This window comes from Phyllopteryx taeniolatus, chromosome 1 (genome assembly GCF_024500385.1).
Source record: "Phyllopteryx taeniolatus isolate TA_2022b chromosome 1, UOR_Ptae_1.2, whole genome shotgun sequence".
NCBI lineage: Eukaryota > Metazoa > Chordata > Actinopteri > Syngnathiformes > Syngnathidae > Phyllopteryx > Phyllopteryx taeniolatus.
This window is the reverse complement of record NC_084502.1, coordinates 42,038,378-42,064,040: the sequence shown is the minus strand read 5'-3', so window position 1 is coordinate 42,064,040 and position 25,663 is coordinate 42,038,378. Positions and strand designations below refer to the sequence as shown.

General features: G+C 42.6%; 3 protein-coding genes across 5 annotated transcripts; all 3 read right to left on the bottom strand.

Moving 5' to 3' along the window:
• Window positions 1-4,838: 4,838 nt before the first annotated feature.
• Window positions 4,839-9,490, bottom strand: cldn10d (claudin 10d). Of its 3 annotated transcripts, none has more exons than XM_061796603.1 (5): window positions 8,763-9,490; window positions 7,496-7,657; window positions 7,331-7,372; window positions 7,142-7,249; window positions 4,839-7,043 (listed from the first exon to the last, which is right to left on the bottom strand). In XM_061796603.1, exons 1-5 carry the CDS (start codon window positions 8,992-8,994, stop codon window positions 6,958-6,960), a joined length of 630 nt encoding a protein of 209 aa, XP_061652587.1. In that variant the 5' UTR covers window positions 8,995-9,490; the 3' UTR covers window positions 4,839-6,957. The 3 variants fall into 3 exon arrangements, with proteins under 3 accessions (XP_061652587.1, XP_061652569.1, XP_061652577.1); XM_061796585.1 differs by having other exon boundaries at window positions 7,331-7,412; window positions 8,763-9,452; XM_061796593.1 differs by lacking the exon at window positions 8,763-9,490 and adding an exon at window positions 7,768-8,756 and having other exon boundaries at window positions 7,331-7,412.
• A 1,815-nt stretch (window positions 9,491-11,305) lies between these two features.
• cldn10e (claudin 10e) lies at window positions 11,306-20,003 on the bottom strand. The gene is made up of 5 exons (XM_061796571.1): window positions 19,571-20,003; window positions 19,328-19,489; window positions 13,274-13,355; window positions 13,077-13,190; window positions 11,306-12,807 (listed from the first exon to the last, which is right to left on the bottom strand). Exons 1-5 carry the CDS (start codon window positions 19,800-19,802, stop codon window positions 12,429-12,431), a joined length of 969 nt encoding a protein of 322 aa, XP_061652555.1. The 5' UTR covers window positions 19,803-20,003; the 3' UTR covers window positions 11,306-12,428.
• A 2,940-nt stretch (window positions 20,004-22,943) lies between these two features.
• On the bottom strand, window positions 22,944-24,101 carry cldn10a (claudin 10a). The gene is made up of 4 exons (XM_061768558.1): window positions 23,648-24,101; window positions 23,308-23,469; window positions 23,140-23,221; window positions 22,944-23,064 (listed from the first exon to the last, which is right to left on the bottom strand). Exons 1-4 carry the CDS (start codon window positions 23,865-23,867, stop codon window positions 22,944-22,946), a joined length of 585 nt encoding a protein of 194 aa, XP_061624542.1. The 5' UTR covers window positions 23,868-24,101.
• Window positions 24,102-25,663: the final 1,562 nt, after the last annotated feature.

Below are 25,663 nucleotides of genomic sequence, written 5' to 3'. Positions count from 1 at the left end.
GTTACTTGGTTTTCCCCCAACAGCTGGTGAAATTTTCATGTCAATACCACCTTTGCAAATAAGTTTAATGAGAAAAATGGTGACGTGTTAAATACTTATTTTAGCTGTTGTGTGTGTGTGTGTGTATAGATGTGTTTGCGTGTGTATACAATCCCAATTCCAATGAAGTTGGGACGTTGTGTTAAACATAAATAAAAACAGAATACAGTGATTTGCAAATCATGTTCAACCTATATTTAATTTAATACACTACAAAGACAAGATATTTAATCTTCAAACTGATAAACGTTATTGTTTTTAGCAAATAATCATTAACTTAGAATTTTATGGCTGCAACACGTTCCAAAAAAGCTGGTACAGGTGGCAAAAAAGACTGAGAAAGTTGAGGAATGCTCATCAAACACCTGTTTGGAACATCCCACAGGTGAACAGGCTAATTGGGAACAGGTAGGTGCCATGATTTGGTATAAAAGGAGCTTCCCTGCATTTCTTCCTGTCATTCACAAGCAAAGATGGGGCGAGGTTCACCTCTTTGTGAACAAGTGCGTGAGAAAATATTCGAACAGTTTAAGGACAATGTTCCTCAACGTACAATTGCAAGGACTTTAGGGAGTTCATCATCTACGGTCCATAATATCATCAAAAGGTTCAGAGAATCTGGAGAAATCACTGCATGTAAGCGGCAAGGCCGAAAACCAACATTGAATGCCTGTGACCTTCGATCCCTCAGGCGGCACTGCATCAAAAACCGACATCAATGTGTAAAGGATATCAGCACATTGGCTCAGGAACACTTCAGAAAACCAATGTCAGTAAATACACTTTGGTGCTACATCCGTAAGTGCAACTTGAAAATACTATGCAAAGCAAAAGCCATTTATCAACAACACCCAGAAACGCCGCCGGCTTCTCTGGGCCCGAGCTCATCTCAGATAGACTGATGCAAAGTGGAAAAGTGTTGCGTGGTCCGACGATTCCGCATTTCAAATTGTTTTTGGAAATTGTGGACTTCGTGTCCTCCGGGCCAAAGAGGAAAAGAGTAATAAAAGAGTGCTGGTACTAGACTGGCCTGCCTGGAGTCCAGACCTGTCTCCCTCTGAAAATGTGTGGGGCATTGTGAAGCGTAAAATACGACAACGGAGACCCCGGACTGTTGAACAGCTGAACCTGTTCATCAAGCAAGAATGGGAAAGAATTCCACCTACAAAGCTTCAACAATTAGTGTCCTCAGTTCCCAAACGTTTATTGAATGTTGTTCAAAGAAAAGGTGATGTAACACAGTGGTAAACATGACCCTGTCCCAGTTTATTTGGAATGTGTTGCAGCCATAAAATTCTAAATTAATGATTATTTGCTAAAAACAATTAAGTTGATCAGTTTGAACATTAAATATCTTCTTTGTAGTGTATTCAATTAAATATAGGTTGAACATGATTTGCAAATCATTGTATTCTGTTTTTAGTCATGTTTAACACAACGTCCCAACGTCATTGGAATTGGGGTTGTGTGTGTGTGTATATATGTATGTATGTATATATATATATATATATATATATATATATATATGTAGGATTCATGTTAACGACAAAAAAAAGCATTTAAAATATATGTATTTATTTATATCAATGGTAATGTCAGTTAAAAATATTTAGAGTTCAAACTTCGAGAGGTGGGGTACACCCTGACCCGGTCGCCAGCCAATCGCAGGGCACATACAACCAAACAACCATTCACATTCACACCTACGGGCAATTGAGAGTTGAGTTCAAAGTTTTAAAAAAAAATCTTTCTTCATTCTTTAACACTTTTTGAGCAGGTCCATATTGGGTCCCTAACAGCTTGACTGTGAGTTTTTTAATAAAATGGCATATTTCCAAATATAATGCATCAAAATCAGTGGTGATATGAATTACTGACCCAATCTCCCTACTTAGGTTGGGTAAAACAATCTGATGTCCCTCACAAGTATCTAGCTATCTGTCTATCAACATCTAACAACATCTATCTATCTATCCATTAAGGCTGTAATAACCTCATCACTATTATTTTACCTTGTAGTTTTAGGGGGGAGAATATTGCATATTTTATGTTTCTACCAATAAAAATAACAGGGGTTCCATTGACAAAAAGGGCATTGGCTCTTAAATTTTTTTTTAAATAAAGTAATAATAACTTGACATCTACGGTTAGATCTGAAGTTGTTCAAAATAAAGTGCTGTAAGTCAAAAAATATTTAGTGTCACTTTAACACTTTTTATGAGCAGGTAAAGCATTTTTGGTGCTTAGGAGCTTGAACGTTCACGTAGTTTAAAGATCTCAAGGGTTAATAGCAGCTCATACATTATTGTGGGTTAACAAATTCACAGTATTTGTTTACCTTGGTTTTTTTTGTTTGTTTGTTTTTTTTCCTCTCCAATCTGTCCTGTTCTGCTGCATGGCCATGCAGAATCTGTATGCCTTTTGTGTTGGAGTAGTTTTGCTATGCAACAGGGGAGTTTGAAATACTCGATCTGCTGTTTTTTTTGCTTGTTTGTTTGTTAATTTCTTTGGGGGTTATTCTGATGTTTATTGAAAAGGCATTTAGGAGACAGATAGAGGGACAGAATGGACAAGGGGAATAAAGGTGCGAACCACAGCAGAACAGTAGTTAGACATTTGACCACAAGTAACGTTACAACAGTCAAATCGTGTTCAAATTTGTGGACGGTGGGGGGGGGGACACACCCGGTGAGGACATGCAACAACTAACCATTAGGACAAAATGAGAGAGGACAGAAAAGGGCAGGGCAGAATGTGGGAAATGAGCAAGGCAGTACTACTGATGAGTGGTGCGGTAGGAAGCCTTTATAGTTTCTGAACACCTGTAAGAACCTGCGAGTTGATATCTTAATATAACCTGTGTCATCATTAGTGGTCCCAGCACAAGCAATTCAAGCCTATAGCGTGTGTATGGAACATATTAGTGAATTAGTATCATATTACATGCATGTTAGTCAACTGGTGTATGGGGTTGCTGAGCTGGCACATTTGAGGGTCACAGTATTTTCTGCATCACTGATTCCATGTTAGAGGCGAAAAAAAGAGTAGCTCCTCATGGATGTCATTGTAATCATAAACAAGAGGGAAAACTGGTCTGATCGTGTCATTATTTTTCAAAAATGCATATTGGACCAAGAAAAGAATTACAATAAAAGAGAAACAACTAAAGACATAAAAGAGAAAGTGAGTTGGAGATGTTGCAACACTGCTGACACTAAGTGCCTGGGAGTGACTTGTCAGATGTCCATCCATCCATCCATTTTCCATACCGCTTCTCCTCACCAGGGTCGCGGGCGTGCTGGAGCCTATCCAAGCTATCTTCGGGCGAGACCGACAACCATTCGCACTCACAGTCACACCTACGGGCAATTTAGAGTCTCCAATTCATGCATGTTTTTGGGATGTGGGAGGAAACCGGAGTGCCCGCAGAAAAAACACACAGGCACGGGGAGAACATGCAAACTCCACACAGGTGGGGTCGGGATTTGAACTATGAGGCAGATGTGTCTTGTCAGATGTCAAGAAATGCAAAACAGACATGTTTTAATAAAGCATCTTCTGTATTTGTGATTAAAATTTGAATCAGGCGGCACTGTGGACGACTGGTTAGAGCGTCAGCCTCACAGTTCTGAGGACCGGGGTTCAATCCCCGGCCGCGCCTGTGTGGAGTTTGCATGTTCTCCCCGTGTCTGCATGGGTTTTCTCCGGGCACTCCGGTTTCCTCCCACATCCCAAAAACATGCATGAATTAGAGACTCTAAATTGCCCGTTGGTGTGAATGTGAGTGCGGATCGTTGTTTGTTTGTATGTGCCCTGCGATTGGTTGGCAACCAGTTCAGGGTGTACCCCGTCTCCCGCTCGAAGATAGCTGGGATAGGCTCCAGCACGCCCGCGACCCTAGTGAGGAGAAGCGGCTCAGAAAATGGATGGATGGAAATTAGTATCAATGTAAGTATTTGTCAACGTTTCACCAATCAATGAACGTACATGACATACAACAAACCGAAGCTTTCAGTTTCCGTTGTACTGCTTTGTCATTTGGAACCCGTGTGTAATAAAATTATTTTACAGCAACAAAATTGTCAAACCTCATTCTTCATTTGATGGAATGATCTAGATTTGTTTTATGTCGGTTTAAAACTTGTTGCACAGTGCCCTTGAGTCAGTCAAGCTCAAGTTGTATCTGTTGTGTTTTGCTGTACAGTACCACAGATCCAGCGTGTAATATTTTAATGCATGTACGTAGCTCACAATTGGACTCATAAGTGCCAAAAAACTCAGTCCAAACTGCCTTCTTTCATTTTACTTCAAACCCCAATTCCAATGAATTTGGGATGTTGTGTAAAACGTAAATAAAAATAATACAATGATTTGCAAATCCCTTTCAACCTATTTTAAATGAATACACACATACACATACATACACTACAAAGTAGTCATCCATCCATCCATTTTCTGAACCGCTTATCCTCACGCGGGTTGCGGGCGTGCTGGAGCCTATCCCAGCAAACTTTGGGTAAGAGGCGGGGTATACCCTGAACTGGTTGCCAGCCAATCACAGGGCACATATAAACAAACAACCATTCGCACTTACATTCACACCTACGGGCAATTTAGAGTCTTCAATTAACCTACCATGCATGTTTTTGGGATGTGGGAGGAAACCGGAGTTCCCGTAGAAAACCCACACAGGCACGGGGAGAACATGCAAACTCCACACAGGCAAGGCCGGATTTGAACACAGGTCCTCAGAACTCTGAGGCGGATGTACTAACCAGTCGTCCACCGTGCCGCCCAAATTAATGTCAGTAACTTTATTAAATGTCCCATCAAAGGGCAATTTGATTTGCAGCAGATGCATTTGGACAAGACATACAGTACATAATAAAACCTACAAGATGTGAGCAGCAAAAGTACAGTAATAAAGTGCAAAGACATGATATTTAATATTCAAACTGATAAACTTGTTTTTTTTGCATATATTGACTCAATTTGAATTTGATGCCTGTAACATGTTCCAACAAAGCTGGGACAGTGGCATGTTTACCACCTTTCCTTTTAACAACACTCAATAAGCATTTGGGAACTGAGGACACTAATTGTTGAAGCTTTGTAGGTGGAATTATTTCCCATTCTTGCTTGATGTACAACTTCAGTTGCTCTACAGTTGGAGGTCACCGTTGTCTTATTTTGTGCTTAATAATGCGCCACAAAGTGTATTTTCAATGGGAGACAGGTCTGGACTGCTGGGAGGCGAATCTAGTACTTGCACTCTTTTACTATGAAGAAAATGCTATTGTAACAGAATGTGGCTTGGCATTACCTTGCTGAAATTAGCAGGTATGTCCCTGAAAAAGATGTTGCTTGGATGGCAGCATATGTTGCTCTAAAACCTGTATGTACCTTTCAGCATTAATTGTGCCTTCACATATGTGAGAATTACCCATTCCATGGGCACTAACACACCCCCATACCATCAAATGGCATTTGAACTTTGCGCTGATAACAATCCGGATTGTCCTTTTCCTCTTTAGCCCGCAGGACACGACAAACATGATTTCCCAAAACAATTTGAAACGTGGACCCGTCAGACTACAATACAGTTTTCCACTTTGCATATGTCCCTCTCAGATTAGCTCGGGCTCACAGAAGCCGGCGGCGTTTCTGGGTGTTGTTGATATATGGCTTTCGCTTTGAATGATAGAGTTTTAACTTGCATTTGTAGATATAGTGACCTGCACCTCACCTCCATATTTCCAATGAACCTGTTCATCTCTGAAATGTTCCAGAAGGGTGTTTTTTCTTTCTTCTTTTTCCTTTTTTCAAGAATTCCTCAACTTTCTCAGTCTTTTGTTGCTGGCATCAAATTCAAAATAGGAAGAGATATTTGAAATTTAACAATAACATTCATCAGTTTGAATTTAACATCCATCCATCCATTTTCTGAGCCGCTTCTCCTCACTAGGGTCACGGGCGTGCTGTAGCCTATCCCAGCTATCATCGGGCAGGAGGCGGGGTACATCCTGAACTGGTTGCCAGCCAATCGCAGGGCACATTCAAACAAACAACCATTCACACTCACAATCACACCTACGGGCAATTCAGAGTCTCCAATTCATGCATGTTTTTGGGATGTGGGAGGTAACCGGAGTGCCCGGAGAAAACCCACGCAGGCACGGGGAGAACATGCAAACTCCACACAGGCGGGGCCGGGGATTGAACCCCTGTCCTCAGTACTGTGAGGCTGACGCTCTAACTAGCCGGCCACCGTGCCGCCTTGAATTGAACATTGAACATTAAATATATTGTCTTTGTAGTGTATTCAATTGAATACAGTAGGTTGAAAAGGATTTTCAAATCACTGTATTCTGTTTTTTTTTACGTTTTACACAATGTCACAACTTCATTGGAATTGGGGTTTGTAGTAGCATGTATCTCTGCAGCATAGTGTCGTGTTTATAGTAAATGATTATTAACTGTACAAGAAAAAATGTCCTTCCTGAAGAGACATTTGCAGTCTCTTAAGGTCATGCCAAAGGAACAAGGGGGGCTATAACCCTTATTTATTTTAGCCAGTAAGAAGTCTGAAGAAGGTAATTTCCGAATAATGCACAGTGACAATAAGCTCATTATGAAACATTCATCAATAACATGGTGTGTTACAATAAAGAGGCAACACTTTCATGTTAGACGTAAGTAAACTTGTTTTTAAAAACATTGACTGTCAATTGACATTAAGCAACTCATTTGTGGTTTAGCAAGAAGAATGGCCAATACCGGTGTGGTCTTTTATCAATATAAGTCCGCTTTATAATACTCCTTTTGCTCAGACAAAGTCCTCCCTACTGAAGGTGCCAGTTGTCTTTGTTGCCACTCTGCTCGGTCGACTCTTCCTTCCCTCATAAAACAGCGGTGGCCTCAGAGTGACCCTGGATGAGGTGGGTGGCAGCATGTAGGTCTTTCTGGTCCGGGCTGTGGCTGGTCTATGTGTCCGGTTTGAGGAACTATATTGGACCAGAAATGAGAAATTATTTGTATCAGTACAAAGCCTTTTAAAACTGGACATTTTGGTAAAATGATTTTTTTTAATTTATTTTTTTACCCTGATGGAAGACCTTCTTTTCCAGAGAAGTAAGTGAGCACAGTCCCACCAGACAGCAAAAGGATGGAGCCCGCCCAGCCAATGAAAACAGCAGCTCCAAGCTCAAATCTAAATATTGTTGTAAATGCATTATGGTGGATCTTTTTTTCTCCCACCAATGTATTCATCTTTCTCTTCAGACGTACTCACTTTTGTGCCCTGAAATTTGGGTTGAGGAATTCTGTGATGACTCTGTTGGCCCACCAGGAGTAAGTGATTATGCCACAGAAGCCTAGCACAAAGATATTTCATTCTTCTGAAATCCAATTGTAAAGGTCAGTAGTCTTTTTCCAGTTGGCCAAAAGTCAAATTTACCTGAGGTGAGATAGGTGATTCCGCCTGCAAAGGTCACTCTTGCATTTGCAACCTCTGATCCACCTATTTTGGTGCACTTCATGCCAATGAGAGTGAGAACGCCACCAAAGAAGCCAGTGATGACGGCGCAGACTGCCAATGCTCTGCAGGCATGCAGGAAAGCTGCAAGGAAACGTGAGTGATATGCAGCATAATTTCACTGACTGACATTTTTCCTTTACAGTTAACAGTTATATATAAATTATATAATAATTCTAGAGCGTCAGCCTCACAGTTCTGAGGTGCGGGGTTCAATCCCCGTCCCCGCCTGTGTGGAGTTTGCATGTTCTCCCCGTGCCTGCGTGGGTTTTCTCCGGGCACTCCGGTTTCCTCCCACATCCCAAAAACATGCATTAATTGGAGACTCTAAATTGCCCGTAGGCATGACTGTGAGTGCGAATGGTTGTTTGTTTCGATGTGCCCTGCGATTGGCTGGCAACCAGTTCAGGGTGTACCCCGCCTCCTGCCCGATGACAGCTGGGATAGGCTCCAGCACGCCCGCGACCCTAGTGAGGAGAAGCGGCTCAGAAAATGGATGGATGGATGGATAATAATTCTAAGTTATATAAATATTTTTATATTTTCTTGTGATAAATGCAGGTTGCGCTTCTGCAACATGGAGGTAATTAGTTTACATTTTTTGTAAAACAAATAAAACACGATCCTGGTATGTTATCAAAGTCTATAATAGTATTACCGTGGTAGTACTATTGTAAACTATATACTGTATTATACTGTGCTAGTTTGTTACCGGTTTCCTTCCACATCCCAAAAACATGCATGGTAGGTTGATTGAAGACTCGAAATTGCCCGTAGGTGTGAATGTCAGTGCGAATGGTTGTTTGTTTATACTGTATGTGCCCTGCGATTGGCTGGCAACCAATTCAGGGTGTACCCCGCCACTCGCCCGAAGAAAGCTGGGATAGCCTTCAGCACACCCGCGACCCTAGTGAGGATAAGCGGCACAGAAAATGGATGGATAAATGGACAAATCTATGAGAGTAGAAGTAGCTACTGTATGTGTAAGTAGGTTCACAAATTATCAAATCACGGTTTATCTTGATCCAATGCAAAATGTACATCTTGCAACAAATGAACATGGTTAATCATTGGATTGTTTAAGAATACGGTAAGTGATAAGTAAGCCTCGATGGAGGTAAAATTGGAGCCAAATATTTGCCGAAGGTGCTAAACAGATACAGTATATAATGTAATGTTAGTATCGTACCAGGCAGGGCCAGCATGGAGGGGTAGTCTTTGCAATCGGACACCCCTGTGGTGTCTGAGATGCAGTCCCTCCACAGGTTGGAGTAGTAGTTGGAGGTGGTCAGCACAATGCTGCCCACCTCAGAGAAAGTCCAGTACTCTGTGGGAAGGGTGGAGCAGACCAGGATCCAGCCGCAAAGGCAGGACACAAAGCAACCAATTTCTGTATACATCACCACTGTCCTGTACTTCATGGTGAGTGTCAACCCTTAAAAAGAACAACAAAAATAGAAGTTTCTCTCTGTAGCTCCTCTCCCTCTTATATCACTGCTGATGTGGAGCTTTGACAGCAATTTGTTTTGCATCTTATCTTTTTGGACAGTTTTGCCCAGTCAGCATCCTTCACTTTCCCAGAGCTCTCGTCGCCAAACGAGGGCTACTTACATTATGTCATCCTTGTTTGCCTGCATGTGGGACTTGTGAGACAAACTGGACTAACCAGAGTGAGGAGGATGCTCCCACGGTCTGGAAACATGCACTTCTGTTTTCAACCTCTTGTTCACAGGTGAGCTAGAGGCCAATCCCAGGTGGATTTGGACAAGAAGTAAATCATTTAATTATTAGCGCTTTTCTACCTTCAAAGTTTTCAAAGCACTTTAACACATCTCATTCACCTGATGCTGCAGCATCAGGAGCAACTGGGGCTTCTGAATCATGCAGAATGACACTTCAACATGGTCTCTGGGGCTCATGATCGTACCCACAACCTACGGATAAGGTTGCTTATCTACCACCTGAGCTGTGCCACCCCGGGTCCGGCAGTCATTGGCAGGACCCTGTAGATATTGAAGAAAAACAACCATTCACACCTATAGACAATTAGTCTTCAATTAACCTAATAAAACAATAACAATTCCCACAGTCTGGGAATTAACTCTATCCTCCTCGATGACAAACCCACAGAGCAAATTCTCTCAGGGACTCCCTCCAGAATTTGGGAATGGAGGAGATGGAATGTCCTGACCTCAACCCAACTGAACGCTTGTTGGACCAGCTCGCTCTTCACAACACAGCCACTTTGGATGATTTAAATTGCTACAAACGCTGTTTGAGGAATAGGATGCCATCCACACACAGCAGTGTATGACCAGGCTGGTGACCAGCATGAGGAGGCTGTGCCAGGCTACTGTGGTTGTGTATAGTTCTTCACACGTTACACAGGCTCCTGATTGTAAAATGAATATGTTGTTAAATTGCCAATAGGTCTTGTTTTTCTCAAACATCAATCATCCAATCCACACCTTAGGATATGGGTTATGGTTACCGTAACACCAAACAACTGTCAATGGCAACAGCAAAATAAACTATCTGGCATTGCCAGAGAAGATTTGGCAAATATTTCTTGAGTGCAATCCACATGCTCAGCCCTGCTGCTCATCCCACAAATGTATAGTCCTTAAAAATGTGGCACCATTTAAAAGGGAAATAAAATGTTTTTGCAACTGTTAAAGAATTATTTCCAAGAAGCATTGTTACGACTGGTTAGAGCGTCAGCCTCACAGTTATGAGGAGTGGGGTTCAATCCCCGGTCCTGCCTGTGTGGAGTTTGCATGTTCTCCCCGTGCCTGCGTGGGTTTTCTCCAGGCACTCCGGTTTCCTCCCACATCCCAAAAACATGCATTAATTGGGGACTCTAAATTGCCCGTAGGTGTGAATGTGAGTGCGAATGTTGTTTGTTTGCATGTGCCCTGCGATTGGCTGGCAACCAGTTCAGGGTGTACCCCGCCTCCTGCCCGATGACAGCTGGGATAGGCTCCAGCACGCCCACGACCCTAGTGAGGAGAAGTGGCTCAGAAAATGGATGGATGGCATTGTTACAGAAAAGAAATCATCCACCAAGCACAAAATTCCCTACTACTGTTTATATGCATATTTTCGGCATGAAGGAGGAAGCCGGAGTACGCAGAGAAACCCTCAAATAAGCTCTTGCAAGTTACACACAGAAAGGCTCAAGCCGAGAGTCGAACGTACAGTAAATCCTTTTGACTCTGTGGCAGAAATGTTGATTGCATGGCCCATCATGATTAAAATCAGATTAAAAGGTTAAAATGGTAATGAAGTACTTGACATCTAACAGTAGTAATATTTATGAATTTTTATATTTGACACGTGTGTAGGCGGCACAGTGTATGACTGGTTAGCACATCTTCATGACTGGTTAGCACATCTGCCTCACAGTTCTGAAGACACGGGTTCAAATCCGGCCTTGCCTGTGTGGAGTTTGCATGTTCTCCCCGTGACTGGGTGGGTTTTCTCCGGGTACTCCGGTTTCATCCCACATCCCAAAAACATAGTATACGGAAGGTTAATTGTAGACTCTAAATTGCCCGTAGGTGTGAATGTGAGTGCGACTGATTGTTTGTTTATATGTGCCCTGCGATTGGCTGGCGACCAGTTCAGGGTGCACCCCGCCTCCCGTCCGAAGATAGCTGTGATAGGCTCCAGCACGCCTGCGAACCTAGCGAGGATAAGCGGTACAGAAAATGAATGAATGAATAACGCGTATCATTTTGGTTATTTTATTTAGCTACATAAGGGATTATAGGACAACATTTTTGAAACAGATCTCAATATAATCCAGTGCAATTCTACACCACTGTAAACTATAAGAAAAATCATGAACATAGACTCGAAAATGTCCTTAGCTATGTACATACAGTATGTGAGAAAGTAAGCTGGGATAGTCTCTCTCACTTCCCTGTGACCCTGCAATAGAAAAGCAGGACAGAAAATTCATTTAGTATGTCTAAAGGCTTCATGGATTCTGTTTGAATGTGATGTTTTATTGAATGAACTCAACAGACATAAGCATGTAACATGGAAGTTCTAGCTATGCTAGTGTTTACGTAGTAATGAAGATAAGTCTTGGTCTTTTGTATGGTCTCAGTTTAATTTGGGATGTAATTGTAGTTTTTCTCCGGTTTGTCTAAAACTCACGGAACTCTGGATTTATTCTGACCACCAGTCAAGAGCATGACTGTGGGGACAGCAGTACTTCACAAAGGCACTTTATTCTGTTTGTGGATATAGTGTATAAATTGGATACAAGCAGGATTCAAGTATTGTGAAACAGACAAGCAAATACTTTGATGCCATTCCTTAATTCTGCCAACACCGACAGTTTGTTTTTACTCCAGGCCACAAACCATGATAGATTCCTACTTCTCATGCTTTGGGATTGAAGGTGCCTCCTCAGCACCAGTTTTAGTAGAGTCATTATACTGTAGTATAGATACATCATGCAGGCTTAGAAGTATCTGAAATATAACCAACAATTCTCTTTTGGGGTGGGGGTGAGGGGCAGTGAAAGGAATAAAATGATTTTTTTTTTAAGGAGTGTATTTTCAGCACCTAGATATAACCTTTAGTTATTTCGGTCACATTTTAGACACTGGTCCAAACAAGCCTTAACCTGGTCTTGCCTCAGTCTTTGTCTTGACTTGCACTCAACTCTTCATAGTTTTGGTCTTGACTTGGTTTTAACGTGGTCTTGACTGCAACACTGCAAACTCTGATCAATTAAATATGAGAAACAAGTTGTAAACACATGGCTATGTTTAGCTTTGACCTTACTTTTTCCGGCCCAAAGAACGACACCATACTGGTCATTTATACGAGTCTGTTTCCCTCAAATATAGGAGTTCTTAAGGAATGATGTGGCCTGATTCCTTGAGCTGCCGGACACCGATGACACACGACTGCTGCCTCTGCTGTTGCCTGACCCTGACATTGTTGATGCGCTGTATCTGGACAAGGGGCCAGACCCTGAAGCTGAAACTGAACCGGCAGAAGAGGTTGTTCGCTTTGTGTTGGACCCACGCTCTGACTCGACGGAGCTTCCAGATGTTAATCCTGAGGAGATGGTGGACAAGTTGGAACGCTCTGATTGGAGCTCGGATACAGATGACACTTCGGTCTTGGAGGTGATTCCAGGCACCGAGGATAGCTCTGTGGTGGACTTGGTTTTGGCGTCTTTTTCCATATCTGGCACTTGTTGGATAATCACCCTGCATGGAAAGAGAAGCACAGTTCTTTTTAAAAAAAATCTATCTATCTATCTATCTATCTATCTATCTATCTATCTATCTATCTATCTATCTATCTATCTATCTATCTATCTATCTATCTATCTATCTATCTATCTATCTATCTATCTATCTATCTATCTACAAAGCTATATCTTTCTCTCTTTTTATACATAATTTTATGTATACTAAGTATAAATGTGCGCATGATGTGTGGTATTGGTGGAGTGTTGTTGTTCATTTTGACTCACGTTTGCTCTTGTCCACAGAGCAGCCTGCACACTGACCAGTGATAGAAGATACCACCGGCCATTTGAAAGACAGAGCCGACCCAGCCCAGGAACAATGGAGTGCCAAGGTCAAACCTAAGGTCGATTAGGAATGGGATCAATTTAAAAGTTCATTTTGGCACTCTTTTATTCTACAGTATTAAAGACTCTTGACTTACTTAAGACCATTAAAGTTTGGGTTGAAATATTCTCCTGAGACATATTGTGCATAAACAGCATATCCACTTGAGGACAGTAAACCTGCACACAGACAAAATAGATATTTAAAAAAATATATAAATATATATATTCGAGGCGGCACGGTGGACGACTGGTTAAAGCGTCAGCCTCACAGTTCTGAGGACCTGGGTTCAATCCCCGGCCCCGCCTGTATGGAGTTTGCATGTTCTCCCCGTGCCTGCGTGGGTTTTCTCCGGGCACTCCGGTTTCCTCCCACATCCCAAAAACATGCATTAATTGGAGACTCTAAATTACCCAAAGGTGTGACTGTGAGTGCAAATGGTTGTTTGTTTCTATGTGCCCTGCGATTGGTTGGCAACCAGTTAAGGGTGTACCCCGCCTCCTGCCCGATGACAGCTGGGATAGGCTCCATCACGCCCGCGACCCTAGTGAGGAGAAGCAGCTCAGAAAATGGATGGATAGATATATATTCGATATTGTATGCACACTAACTGTCCATGCATAATCTAAAACAATGACCCAATAGAAAGATGTATTTTACAAAGATAATGCTCAGTTTTGACTGACACTGTCAGAGAGTCAACAGAATGTTGGGTTCTTTTAATTGAATTATTTAGTTATTGCCACTCACTCTTTGTGACAAATAAGTTATGGCTATGCAAATTTCTTGTGTAGCCTAGGGTAACGTCCTGTAGACCTTTATAGTTTACATAGTCACTCCCACCGGACTTCAGTTGTACAGCCAGGTTCACGACCCTTGTCTTGCATGCTTCCCCTCCTGCCCTTGCCCTGTCCTATCTTGTCCTGTCCTTCCCTCACAGGGTGTCGCACTACTGCCCCATACAACACTCATATCTAATGTGTCATTGTTCTACGTATATAATGATTTATTTTCCTCATCTTGTTGGCTAGTGCTTTGTCTTTTGTTGTCTTTTTCTATATTATTTAGATATCTTTTCACTCTCTCTCTTTTTTGTCACTCCCCTGTAAAAACCTAGTTCTGTTTGACTGATCGACTTTGATTCTCACTAAATATTCATCAAAATGCAAAGAAACCACAGCGGCAGCTTAAAAAGTCCACTGTGACACAATAAAACTGTTCTGACATAAAAGGGATACAGATCTTCCTTTCTCCTTGACCTAACAGCCGAATACGAACAGGACAAAAACAAACAAACAAACAAAAAAAAACAAAAAAATTTATATATATATATATATGTGTGTGTGTATATATATATATATATACACAATTAGTTACATTGAAAAAGCAACAGGAAGAACTAAATTTGAACCAAAAATTAAGTTAAATTATACATTTTCGAAAAAGGAGTAGGAAGAAGTTAAAGTTTACTCCTACCCCTATCTGTACTTCCTCATAAACAGATTATTATCATTAATAAATTACTGTAATAATATGATAATAAAATTACAATAAGTCTGAAACATTAACATATACACATCCTATACACAGTACTTCGGGGGCACATTTTACTTTTCTCGGGGTGGTGGGGGTGCTGATATCGAACTCTTCCACTCTTCCATCCCAAAAAACAATCATCGACAGGGTGAGGGTGTGGTGGCTCGGACATTTCGTCGTATAGTGTGTGGCGGTGAATGCAGTCCTATGGGGACCACAAGCCAGTGCAAACTGTAGGCCGGTCCCAAGCCCGGATATATGCAAAGGGTTGCATCAGGAAGGGCATCCGGCTTAAAACTTTGCCAAACATGAGCGTTCCTCCAAAAAAGTCCATACTGGATCGGTTTTGGCCCAGGTTAACAATGTCCTCCACCGGCGCTGTTAACCTACAGGGCGCCGTAGGAAAATAATTTAGTGTGGGTCACAGATAAAGGACAGGTGGAAAGCGGGTTCTTGGGCGGAAAGAGAAGAGAAAATCAAAGGGCCTAGAACTAAATGTGGGTGGTTAGAATGTTGGGACAATGACAGAAAAGCTTAGGAGTTGGTTGACATGATGATAAGGAGAAAAGTTGATATATTTTGTGTCCAGGAGAGCAGGTGCAAAGGCAGTAAGGCTAGAAGCATAGGTATGGGTTTAACTTTTTTTTACTATGGTGTAGATGGGAAGAGAAATGGAGAAGGGGTCATTTTAAAGGAAGAGTTAGCTAATAATGTCTTGGAGGTGAAAAGAGTATCAGATCGAATGATGAGGCTGAAACTTGAAATTGAGGGTGTTATGTATAAAGTGATTAGTGGCGATACCCCACAAGTAGGCTGTGACTTAGAGGTGAAAGAGAAATCCCGGTAGGAGCTAGACCAGGTGTCAAACTCAAGGCCCGGGGGCCAGATCCGGCCCGCCACATGATTTTATGTGGCCCGCAAAGGCAACATAATTTGTGTCAACTTCCATGATTCTTCAGAATCAGAATTAGAATCAGAATCATCTTTATTTGCCAAGTATGTCCAAAAAACACACAAGGAATTTGTTTCCGGGATTTGGAGCCACTCTAGTACGACAACAGACAGTCAATTGACAGAGAACACTTTTGAGACATAAAGACATTGACAAAAAACAGTCACTGAGCAATAAGGGGTTAATAGTTATCTGGTAATGCCGGTACATTTTTTATTTATTTTTTATTTTTTGGACAATTGTGCAAAAGATGCAGAGTCCTCTAGCACTTAGAGCAGTTCGAATGACTAATATTGCAATAGTCCGGTGCTATGACCATTGTGCAAAGGGCGCTGAGACTTCAAGGAGTGTATGCAGTTTAAAGTGACGAGTAGCGCAATAATCTGGTACAATGTTGATTGTGCAAATGTTGCAGATACTCCTCAATCAGTTTGCAAATGGAGCAGATGCTACTCTGGCATGAGTGGCCAGTATTGGTCAACAACAGATTCTTGTTAAAATCTGTAACCAAAATGTCAAATCGTCATATATCATAAATGATAATATTGAGATATTGTAAGCATTTTTGTGTTACCAAACATTAATAATAGTTGAAAAACCCATTACCTTGATTTCTGATTCCAAACCTAGTTCATACATTTCGTGTGTAAATATGATGAGACGATTAAAGATTTTTATGGTTTCACAGTTTCCTCTGAGGGAAACCGTAACTACAATGTGGCCCGTGACAAAAATGAGTTTGACATCCCTGAGCTAGACGAAGTAGTTTTAGCATCCCAGACAGAGAGAGAGTGAGATGGGTACATTTGGCATCCCGGAAAGGAACTTGGAGGGACAGATGGTGGTCGACTTTGCAAAAAAGGATAGAAATGGCTGTAATGAACACTTTCTTCTAGAAGAGGCAGGAACATAGGGTGACCTAGAAGAGCGGCGGTAAAACCACGGAGGTGTGTTACATCTTGTGGAGACGATGTAATCTGAAGGAGGTTACTGACTGTAAGGTAGTGGTAGGGGAGAGTGGGGCTCGACAACATAGGATGGTGGTGTGTAAGATGACTCTGGTGGTGGGGAGGAAGATTAAGAAGACAAAGGCAGAGCAGAGAACCATGTGTTGGAAGCTGAGACAGGACGAGTGTTGTGCAGCTTTTCAGGAAGAGGTGAGACAGGCTCTCGGTGGACAGGAGGAGCTTCCAGAAGACTGGACCACTACAGCCAAGGTGATCAGAGAAACAGGCATGAGGGTAGTTGGTTTATCTTCTTCTCGAAGTATAGGAAATCATATAAGGAAGGAGGTTAGCTCAGAAGAAGTGGGCCAGTGAGAGGACTGAGAAGAGGAGACAGGAATACATGGAGATGCGACGTAAGGCGATGGTAGAGGTGGCAAAGGCCAAACTAGAGGCATATGATGACATGTATGCCAGGTTGGAGACTAAAGAAGGAGAGAAAGCTCTATACAGCTTGGCCAGACAGAGGGATAGAGATGGGAAGGATGTGCAGCAGTTTCGGGTGATTAAGGATAGAGATGGAAATGTGTTGACTGGTGCCAATCGTGTGCTGGACACATGGAAAGAATACTTTGAGGAGTTGATGAATGAGGAAAATGAGAGCAAAGGAAGAGTAGAAGAGGTAAGTGTGGTGGACCAGGAAGTAGCAATGATAAGGAAGGGGGAAGTTAGAAAGGCAGTAAAGAGGAAGAAAAATGGAAAGACAGTTGGTCCTGTTGACATACTGTACCTGTGGAGGTATGGAAGCATCTAGGAGAGGTGGCTGTGGAGTTTTTGACCAGCTTGTTCAACAGAATTTTAGCGGCTGAGAAGATGCCTGAGGAATGGAGGAAAAGTGTGCTGATGCCCATTTTTATTTATTCATTTATTTCTTAGCCGGTCCTGTTCAGTTGCATGGCCTTGCCGAACGGTGGATCTGTATGCCTTTGTGCTGGAGCAGTTTTACTGTGCAACAGGGGAGTTTGAAATACTCCCTCTGCTTATTTTTAATTTTTTTCAATGATTCTGATGTTTATTGAAAATGCAGCCAGACAGTAAAGGGCTTCAGGGGACAGACAGAGTGGACAAGGGGAATAGGGGTGCGAACCACATCAGGACAATAGTGAGACAGTCTAGATATTTGAACACAAGTAACATTACAACAGTCAAATCATGTTATTATTTATGGATTGAGGGGGGGGGGGGGGGGGGGGGGGGGGGGGGGGGGGGGGAACACACCCGGTGAGGACATCTAATAACTAACAAAGAGAACAAGAGGACAGAAAAGGGCAGGGCAGGGCAGGACAGGATGTGGGAAATGAGCAAGGCAGTGCTACTGATGAGTGGTGCGGTGGGATTCTTTTTTAGTATCAAAACACCTGTAAGAACCTGTGAGTTGATATGTTAATATAACCTGTGTTGTTATTAGTTGTCCCAGCACAAGAAATTGAAGCCTATAGCGTGTGTATCAAACTTATTAGTGAATGCACACCATATCACATGCTTGTTAGTCAACTGGTGTACGGAGTTGCTGAGCCAGCACATTGAGGAAGGGGGGGCCAAGCCAGCGAGCCAATCCAGCAGGGGACCCAACCAGGAGGACGCCACTGACCCCCCACCCCGAGAATCCAGGGAGGTCCTGAGCCCCACCAAAGTGCCCCGACCAGTCAAAAAGGTTGGGGCACGGGCACTGGACCACCCCCAACCCCCCACCCAGTGGGTCCCACCATCGCCCCCATAGATTGAGATGTAGTGTATAGATGTAGTGAGGGAAGACATGAGGGCAGTTGGTGTTCGAGAGGAGGATGCAGGAGATAGGCTTACATGGAAAAAGATGATGCGCTGTGGCGACCCCTAACGGGAGAAGCCGAAAGGAAAAGAAGAAGAGTGTATGGGCGGGGACATATTATTTGTGAGCTAAGACATGATAAATGAAGCAAAGGGGCACATCACACACATAGGGGCACATAGGCTGAAAAGTGGCCCCCAGTGCCCCCTCGGTTCCGCCGCTTCTGGCTGCAGTGATGACAATTCTAAGGGCCCGTGACTGACAGGGGGCCCCAGAAAATAGTATTTTCAATTTACAGCAATGGCATGGAGATGCCGAAAGTGAGACTCTTTAATTCAGTAATGACTACATCCCTGACACATTACATCAACATAAGTGTCCCACAGAATCTGCATCAGTCGCTGATAGACTGGGAGACATAATATGGTTCTTCTGCATTACAGTGCATTTGCATTTAGGTGACCAAATATGGTTTAGTTCCCTATAGACATTGAGCAAATCTGCACAAAACAAGAATTTAAAAGCTTCTTCCTTTACAAATTTGTGATAATGAAAGTACAATATTAATGACTCTAAAAAACTAATACTAATTTCTAAAACTAATTTCTCAGTTTTGACAGTGTTTTTTTTTTTTTTAAATAAATATGTTGTGTATATTATTGTGGTTTTGCACAGGTGTAGAACTACATTATGACTACATTATACTCCTAACATGGTTCTACTTTGGTTATTTCATACAGTACTGTAGATGACTGTCAAAATACTAGACACAACAATCAGTTTTGGACCACTGCAAGCCACAACCAAAATAATAATAATCATCAATTAATACCTCTGACAGTATCAATAAAAGTATAGTATTAAATAGTATTAAGATGAAAGAGACTATACCACTGAATATGTGGCACCAACCGCCGGTGTAGATCTTCTTGTATTTCGACTGGTCTTTCCCCCCTATGAAGGTACACTCCATGCCGAGCAGGCTGAGCACAAACCCGAGCATGCCCAGGGACAGAGCGGCCATCAGCAGACCTCGCACTATCTGGATGTGGCCTGGAGTCATACAACAAGACACATGACTTAGCCATGGGGTTCAGGGTGAGTTTGAGGTTTTTCAGACAGCGTGGTACCCACCCTCCACGGACCAGAGCACGGGAAAGTCGTAACAGTTACTAACAGCTGTTGAATCCGTAAAGCAAGATCTCCACAGACTGGACCAGTACCAGGCTACCTTCAAGATGGAAGAGCCCCCCATACCTCCGACTGAGGTGATCTTCCAGCCTTCCATGGCCATGGTGCAAGCCACGAAGATCCAACCCTGTACCGTCATCAAGAAGCCCCAGATTTGAACCACTCGAATTCGCATACCTGGGCTTCTCCAAGAGCAGGTTCTTTCAGATCCTAAAAAGAGGTTGCTCCACTCTATCCTTGATGAATTTCTTCTTGGACTCTCTTTATTGTAACAGTTGATTTACCACCGCAGAAGATGACCTTTGAGCTTTCATCTCAATAACAACAACTGTTCAGTTTAGAAAATCTGAGTGGGTCACAGGTACAAGGCAGGGAGGGCTATCTTGTTGTTTATGTTGTTCTGCAGGTTTTTATGTGCGGGTTGGAATGGTGGGTTCCTCAGGTTCCCATTGCTACAAGTGACAGTTGTAAGATTAGAAGCTGGGCTGAGAATGCTCGTCTAAGCATACATCTCCAATTACCAAAGACTGTGCACACTGAACTGCCAAGTCAGCAGATTTGGTAGATTATAACTATCTATTATCTGTGGCTGATTAGCCATGCTACTGCTAATTTAACTAACAACTATGCACATTTCTCCCTTAATAACCTTTGCGTGTTCCAGCCGAGGCTGCTTATTACTTAGTTCACTGTACCTGTGCTTTAATCATTAAAACACGCTGCCATAATGGCTTAATGCCGAGGTGATGTGGGCAGTAATTAATACTCTGTCATCAACAGTGAATTGACCAAAGTGACTTTAATGGGCTTGAGTGTGACCTGAATTATGTTGCTGCAAGGACAGTCAGTAAATCTTTTCCAAATTTTGGCTCTATGGAAGGCAAAGTTAAAGAAACAATCTACACTTTTATATTGCCTCACCTCTATCAAGTTTCACTGTGCATAAGTGCTGCTCTCTGGTGGCTGGTGTTCATTGATACAATAGGAGAAGTGACTGTGACCTTGAATTCTGTACACATATTGACCACTTCAGTACAACATAAAATACAAAATACAGAGAGATTACAAAAGAAGAAAAAAAATCATTTACAAAGACAATACCAGAGGGTTACCATGGGGGTTTCCAGCACTGTACATGTTTGTATAGATTTTCAGATACCCACCCATTTCTGTACCACTTATCCTGTTCAGTGTTACACGGAAGGTAGAGCTAAATCATCAGTCAGTCACAGCACTGTCACACAGACACTTAACACTCACGTTCACTATGGTTAGGTTAGAGGGCTCAATGAACCAAACATACTTTTTTTAATGTCGGGAAAAAGCTGAAGTACCTGGCATGAACCCACACAAGCACAAGGACAACAGCCATGTTAAAATCTGTGACTGTAGTTAAAACCAAGAGGTCCAAAATGTACACTTGTCGACAGTTTCCCTCCCAAAGTCAAGTTCCCTTTTACTGTAAGTTGTAAAAAGACATGCTCATATTTAAAAACACAATACCACCTTTCTGCAATGCCATGGACACCCGACACTTGTTTATGAATGCAGGGCAGTGGATCGTGTAGGGCACTGCCTGAGGTTCCTCCTGATGATAATTCAGAAGTGCTGATAGATGGCTGATTGGTGAGAAAACCTCCTGTCAAGTCTGCTGATTCTCTGTGGCTTCAGATGTGACCCGGTGGTCCGTGGAGGTCAGATCATTCAAGATGGAGACCACATGAAAGGCCCTCATGTGACACATCTTTTCACTTTGATATTAACAGAAGCTTACCTTTCATTATTGAGGCATTTGTATTTGAAACAGCAGCCAGAGTACACTAACAACACCAAAATAATGGCTTTAAATGGAAACTGTTCCCAAAATTGTTTTATTTTTAAAGTCATGAACCTACATTTCAGTGCAAATGATGAGGAGTAATGAGGATTCATCAAGAATATGTGACGCAGGTAGTAAAAGCAAGATTATGAAAGCTGACTGCTTGAGTTTGAATGCTAATTTGTACCAAAACAAATTGCTTGCTCGAAAAAAGAAAGAAAAACTCTAATCTGTCATATTTAAAGAATCACCTGTAAATATCCTCTGTTACAATATTTCTCTTTCAAAGTCCACCCACACGCATGATCTCGTGTTGACAAGCAATTTCACACATAGGCGTTTCTTCCAAACTGCGTGGATGGCTCCAGCTCTCTTTGGAGGCTGCTAGCGGCCTTGCTGCGCTCGCCGTGTGTGTGTGCAAACACAGAAGCTCCCCTTGAGGAGCGTTGGACTCTGCAAACACCAGGAGGAATGAACTGAAGTGAAGACAGTTCATTTAACAGAGGACACCAGGATGTTTTAAACACTAACTAATGCTAGCTAACGCTGACCCTCATTCAAGGAAAATGATGTATTCATCCATCCATTCTCTGTACTGCTCATCCTCTCTAGGGTCACGTGTGCTGGAGCCTATCCCAGCTGACTTTGGGCAAGAGGCGGGGTACTCCCTTGGACTGGTCGCCAGCCAATTGCAGGAAATGTATTTATTTTTTTCCTGTAAATTTGGTGTTTTTTATAATGACAGTCTTCAAATTTCCCCATGATGTCCATTTTGGGGGGTTTCAATTTCATGTTTTTCAATTTCAACTTGCTAGTTTTCGTGTTCAAATTTCTTTTTCACTTTAAACTTCATGGCAGTGTTTTGGCTCCATTCAGGGGGTAGGCTAACTGTAATTCCATCCATCCATCCATTTTCTGAGCCGCTTCTCCTCACTAGGGTCGCGGGCGTCCTGGAGCCTATCCCAGCTGTCATCGGGCAGGAGGCGGGGTACACCTTGAACTGGTTGCCAGCCAATCGCAGGGCACACACAAACAAACAACCATTCGCACTCACAGTCACACCTACGGGCAATTGAGAGTCTCCAATTAATGCATGTTTTTGGGATGTGGGAGGAAATTGGAGTGCCCGGAGAAAACCCACGCAGACACGGGGAGAACATGCAAACTCCACACAGGCGTGGCCGGGGATTGAACCCGGGTCCTCAGAACTGTGAGGCTTACGCTCTAACCAGTCGTCCACCGTGTTGCCGAACTGTAATTCCAATAATATTAAAAAAAACATTCATTTATTCATCTTCCGTACCGCTTATTCTCACTAGGGTCAACCTAATATTCTGCTCCACCAACTCGGACCCCAAAAATACATACGTGTTCATAGGACTTCTCTGATTAAAAAAACATTGGCCACAATAGCCACTAATCACCATAAAAATGGTGAGCAAGCAGCATTAAGAGGCTAAATTGTTCCTGAGAACTGTTCCTGAATGAAGTCCATTGTTACCAGTCAACTTGCCTGATGCTTGAGCCCGTTGACAGGGAGAGACAGAAAATTGAACCTCCCAAGATGCATAGCACAGATCCAGACCAGCCGATGAAGAGAGCTGCTCCCAGTTCAAACCTGCCACACACATCAAACAGCTGAACTTCACAATAGGACTTAATTCAAGTCTCTCTGGTTTTTGGAATTACCTACTTCTGAGCAACAAAAAGGGGGTCGAAGAAGTCTGTAGTGATCCTGTGAGCATATATGGAGCAGGCAGTCATGCAGCACAGGCCTGTGGAGCCAAATTAAGAGGAAATTCTGTGACTTCAAATTTTGACTAAAAGTGTGGCAGTGCTAAATTGAACTCTCATGTTTTACCGCTGAGGATGTATTGAAATCCTGCAAAGACTGCCAGGCGAGCTTTAGTGGTCTTTGAGCCTCCTACTTTTGTGCACTTCATTCCAAGCAGGGCAAGTATGGCACCAAAGAAGCCCAGACACACGGCCGCAATCATCAGGCCCCGACATACTTGGATGTAAGCTTGATAACAAGAACAAAGGAGCAGGAAGATTAATGACTGGTGATGGACGTCCATGGTGTTTTTATTAGGTATGCTTCACTTAATCAACTTGTTTCTCCAACTGTGCAAAGTTGGAGAAATCACTTTCAAACTCTCTTTATTTGAAGCTTCTCTTTAAATAATATGAACTCAACTCACCATCCAGAGCCAGCATGGAGGGAAAGTCCTTGCAGTTGGACACACCCGTGGAATCGGTCACACATGTTTTCCACAGGTTGGACCAGAAGGTAGCTGTAGTGATGACCGTCCCGTCCACTGAGGAGACCTTCCAGTAGTCGGTAGGAAGTGTGGATGACACCAGGATCCACCCGGAGACAGTCAGAAAAAAAGCAACAATCTCGGTTGCCATGGTACTCATTGTTCCTCAGGCTTTGGATGCACGGATCAAATCTATCCTGGAACTTTTTTAAGGTGCTTGCTGGTGACACACGCTTGAGTCTTCCTCCAGAAATGACTGAACCGCTCTTGGCAGGTTGGTCCAGCACCTGTGCGTCAGGATTGGCAGACACTGTGACTTGACACAGAATTACTTGAGACTCTCTTGAGATTGACTGCCATGCAATAAGTAGTTTTATGTCATTGGACTGGAGGCGTGCACAGCTCATCACTCCACACAGCGTCGATGGGGTCTACAAGGTAGAAGGAAGTCATTAATTGACAGGATGTGAGGGGTTCCTGACACAGAAGGAACACATGATGGGGAAGACAGATAGCGCAGATCATGCCTAGTGCCTTGAATAGCTTGCTTTCAGGTCAGTAAGCAATCTGCTGCTTCTGATCTTTTATCACAGTAGCAGTACAGTGATCAGGATGCTCTGCACTCACTTTGCAACACTGTAGCGCCATCAAGTGGTGATCCACAAAGATTTGGGAGCGGCTACTGTACTTTGAGTTCACCTTTGATCCAAAAAGCTACATTTCAGTTCTTAATGTATGGTAGCAGTAGTTTTTCTCTGATAAATTTTTAAATCAATAAAGTCAGGATTCTTGTTATTGTACTTATACTACGTGTGCCTGTTGTCACATTTATACCAGGGATTGAAGTGCTGAGTAATAGTGCTGCTGGAGGACTATGAAGCTGGTTATTCCTGCAGCAATAACAATCGCCAAGGCTTTTTTTCATCAGCTTTTCTGTTCAAGGTCTTGCTTTTCTTAGAGGGAAAAGTTAAATATATTTGGTTTGAAAAAAAAAACAAAGCCTAAAGGTTGTCTAGAGCAGTGATTCTCAACTGGTGGGTCACGGACCCATTTTGAGTTGGTCGTAGACAGCTTGTGAATAAATTACATGTATTACAACACCAATTCCAATGAAGTTGGGATGTTGTGTTAAACATAAATAAAAACAGAATACAATGATTTGCAAATCATGTTCAACCTATATTTAATTGAATACACTACGAAGATATTAATGTTCAAACTGATAAACATTATTGTTTTTAGCAAATAATCATTAACTTAGAATTTTATGACTGCAACACGTTCCAAAAAAGCTGGGATAGGTGGCAAAAAAGATTGAGAAAGTTGAGGAATGCTCATCAAACACCTGTTTGGAACATCCGACAGATGAACCAATAAACTAATTGGGAACAGGTGGGTGCCATGATTGGGTTTAAAAGGAGCTTCCCTGAATTGCTCAGTCATTCAAAACCAAAGATGGGGCGAGGTTCACCTCTTTGTGAAGAAGTGCGTGAGAAAATAGTCGAACAGTTTTAGGACAATGTTCCTCAACGTACAATTGCAAGGAATTTAGGGATTTCATCATCTACGGTCCATAATATCATCAAAAGGTTCAGAGAGTACACCCTGAACTGGTTGCCAGCCAATCGCAGGGCACATACAAACAAACAACCATTCGCTCTCACAGTCACACCTAGGGGCAATTTAGAGTCGTCAATTAACCTACCATGCATGTTTTTGGGATGTGGGAGGAAACCGGAGTGCCCGGAGAAAACCCACGCAGGCACGGGGAGAACATGCAAACTCCACACAGGCGGGCTGGGGATTGAACCCTTGTCCTCAGAACTGTGAGGCAGACGCTCTAACCAGTCGTCCACCGTGCCGCCACTTCAGAAAACCAATGTCAATAAATACAGTTCGGCGCTACATCTGTAAGTGCAACTTGAAACTACTATGCAAAGCAAAAGCCATTTATCA

What these genes read in the sequence shown, in the direction of transcription:
- cldn10d (XM_061796585.1), bottom strand. Translation starts at nt 8,994, where the DNA reads ATGAAGTACAGGACAGTGGTGATGTATACAGAAATTGGTTGCTTTGTG. An exon ending in AATCACCTATCTCACCTCAG is followed by an intron (nt 7,413 to 7,495) that starts GTAAATTTGACT and finishes TCTTTGTGCTAG; the next exon opens with GCTTCTGTGGCATAATCACT. An exon ending in AAAGAAGGTCTTCCATCAGG is followed by an intron (nt 7,044 to 7,141) that starts GTAAAAAAATAA and finishes GGTCCAATATAG; the next exon opens with TTCCTCAAACCGGACACATA.
- cldn10e (XM_061796571.1), bottom strand. Translation starts at nt 19,802, where the DNA reads ATGCGAATTCGAGTGGTTCAAATCTGGGGCTTCTTGATGACGGTACAG. An exon ending in CGTGCTCTGGTCCGTGGAGG is followed by an intron (nt 19,490 to 19,570) that starts GTGGGTACCACG and finishes GTATGACTCCAG; the next exon opens with GCCACATCCAGATAGTGCGA. An exon ending in TTGGTGCCACATATTCAGTG is followed by an intron (nt 13,356 to 19,327) that starts GTATAGTCTCTT and finishes GTCTGTGTGCAG; the next exon opens with GTTTACTGTCCTCAAGTGGA.
- cldn10a (XM_061768558.1), bottom strand. Translation starts at nt 23,867, where the DNA reads ATGAGTACCATGGCAACCGAGATTGTTGCTTTTTTTCTGACTGTCTCC. An exon ending in CTCCATGCTGGCTCTGGATG is followed by an intron (nt 23,470 to 23,647) that starts GTGAGTTGAGTT and finishes CTTGTTATCAAG; the next exon opens with CTTACATCCAAGTATGTCGG. An exon ending in CCCCTTTTTGTTGCTCAGAA is followed by an intron (nt 23,065 to 23,139) that starts GTAGGTAATTCC and finishes TGTGTGTGGCAG; the next exon opens with GTTTGAACTGGGAGCAGCTC.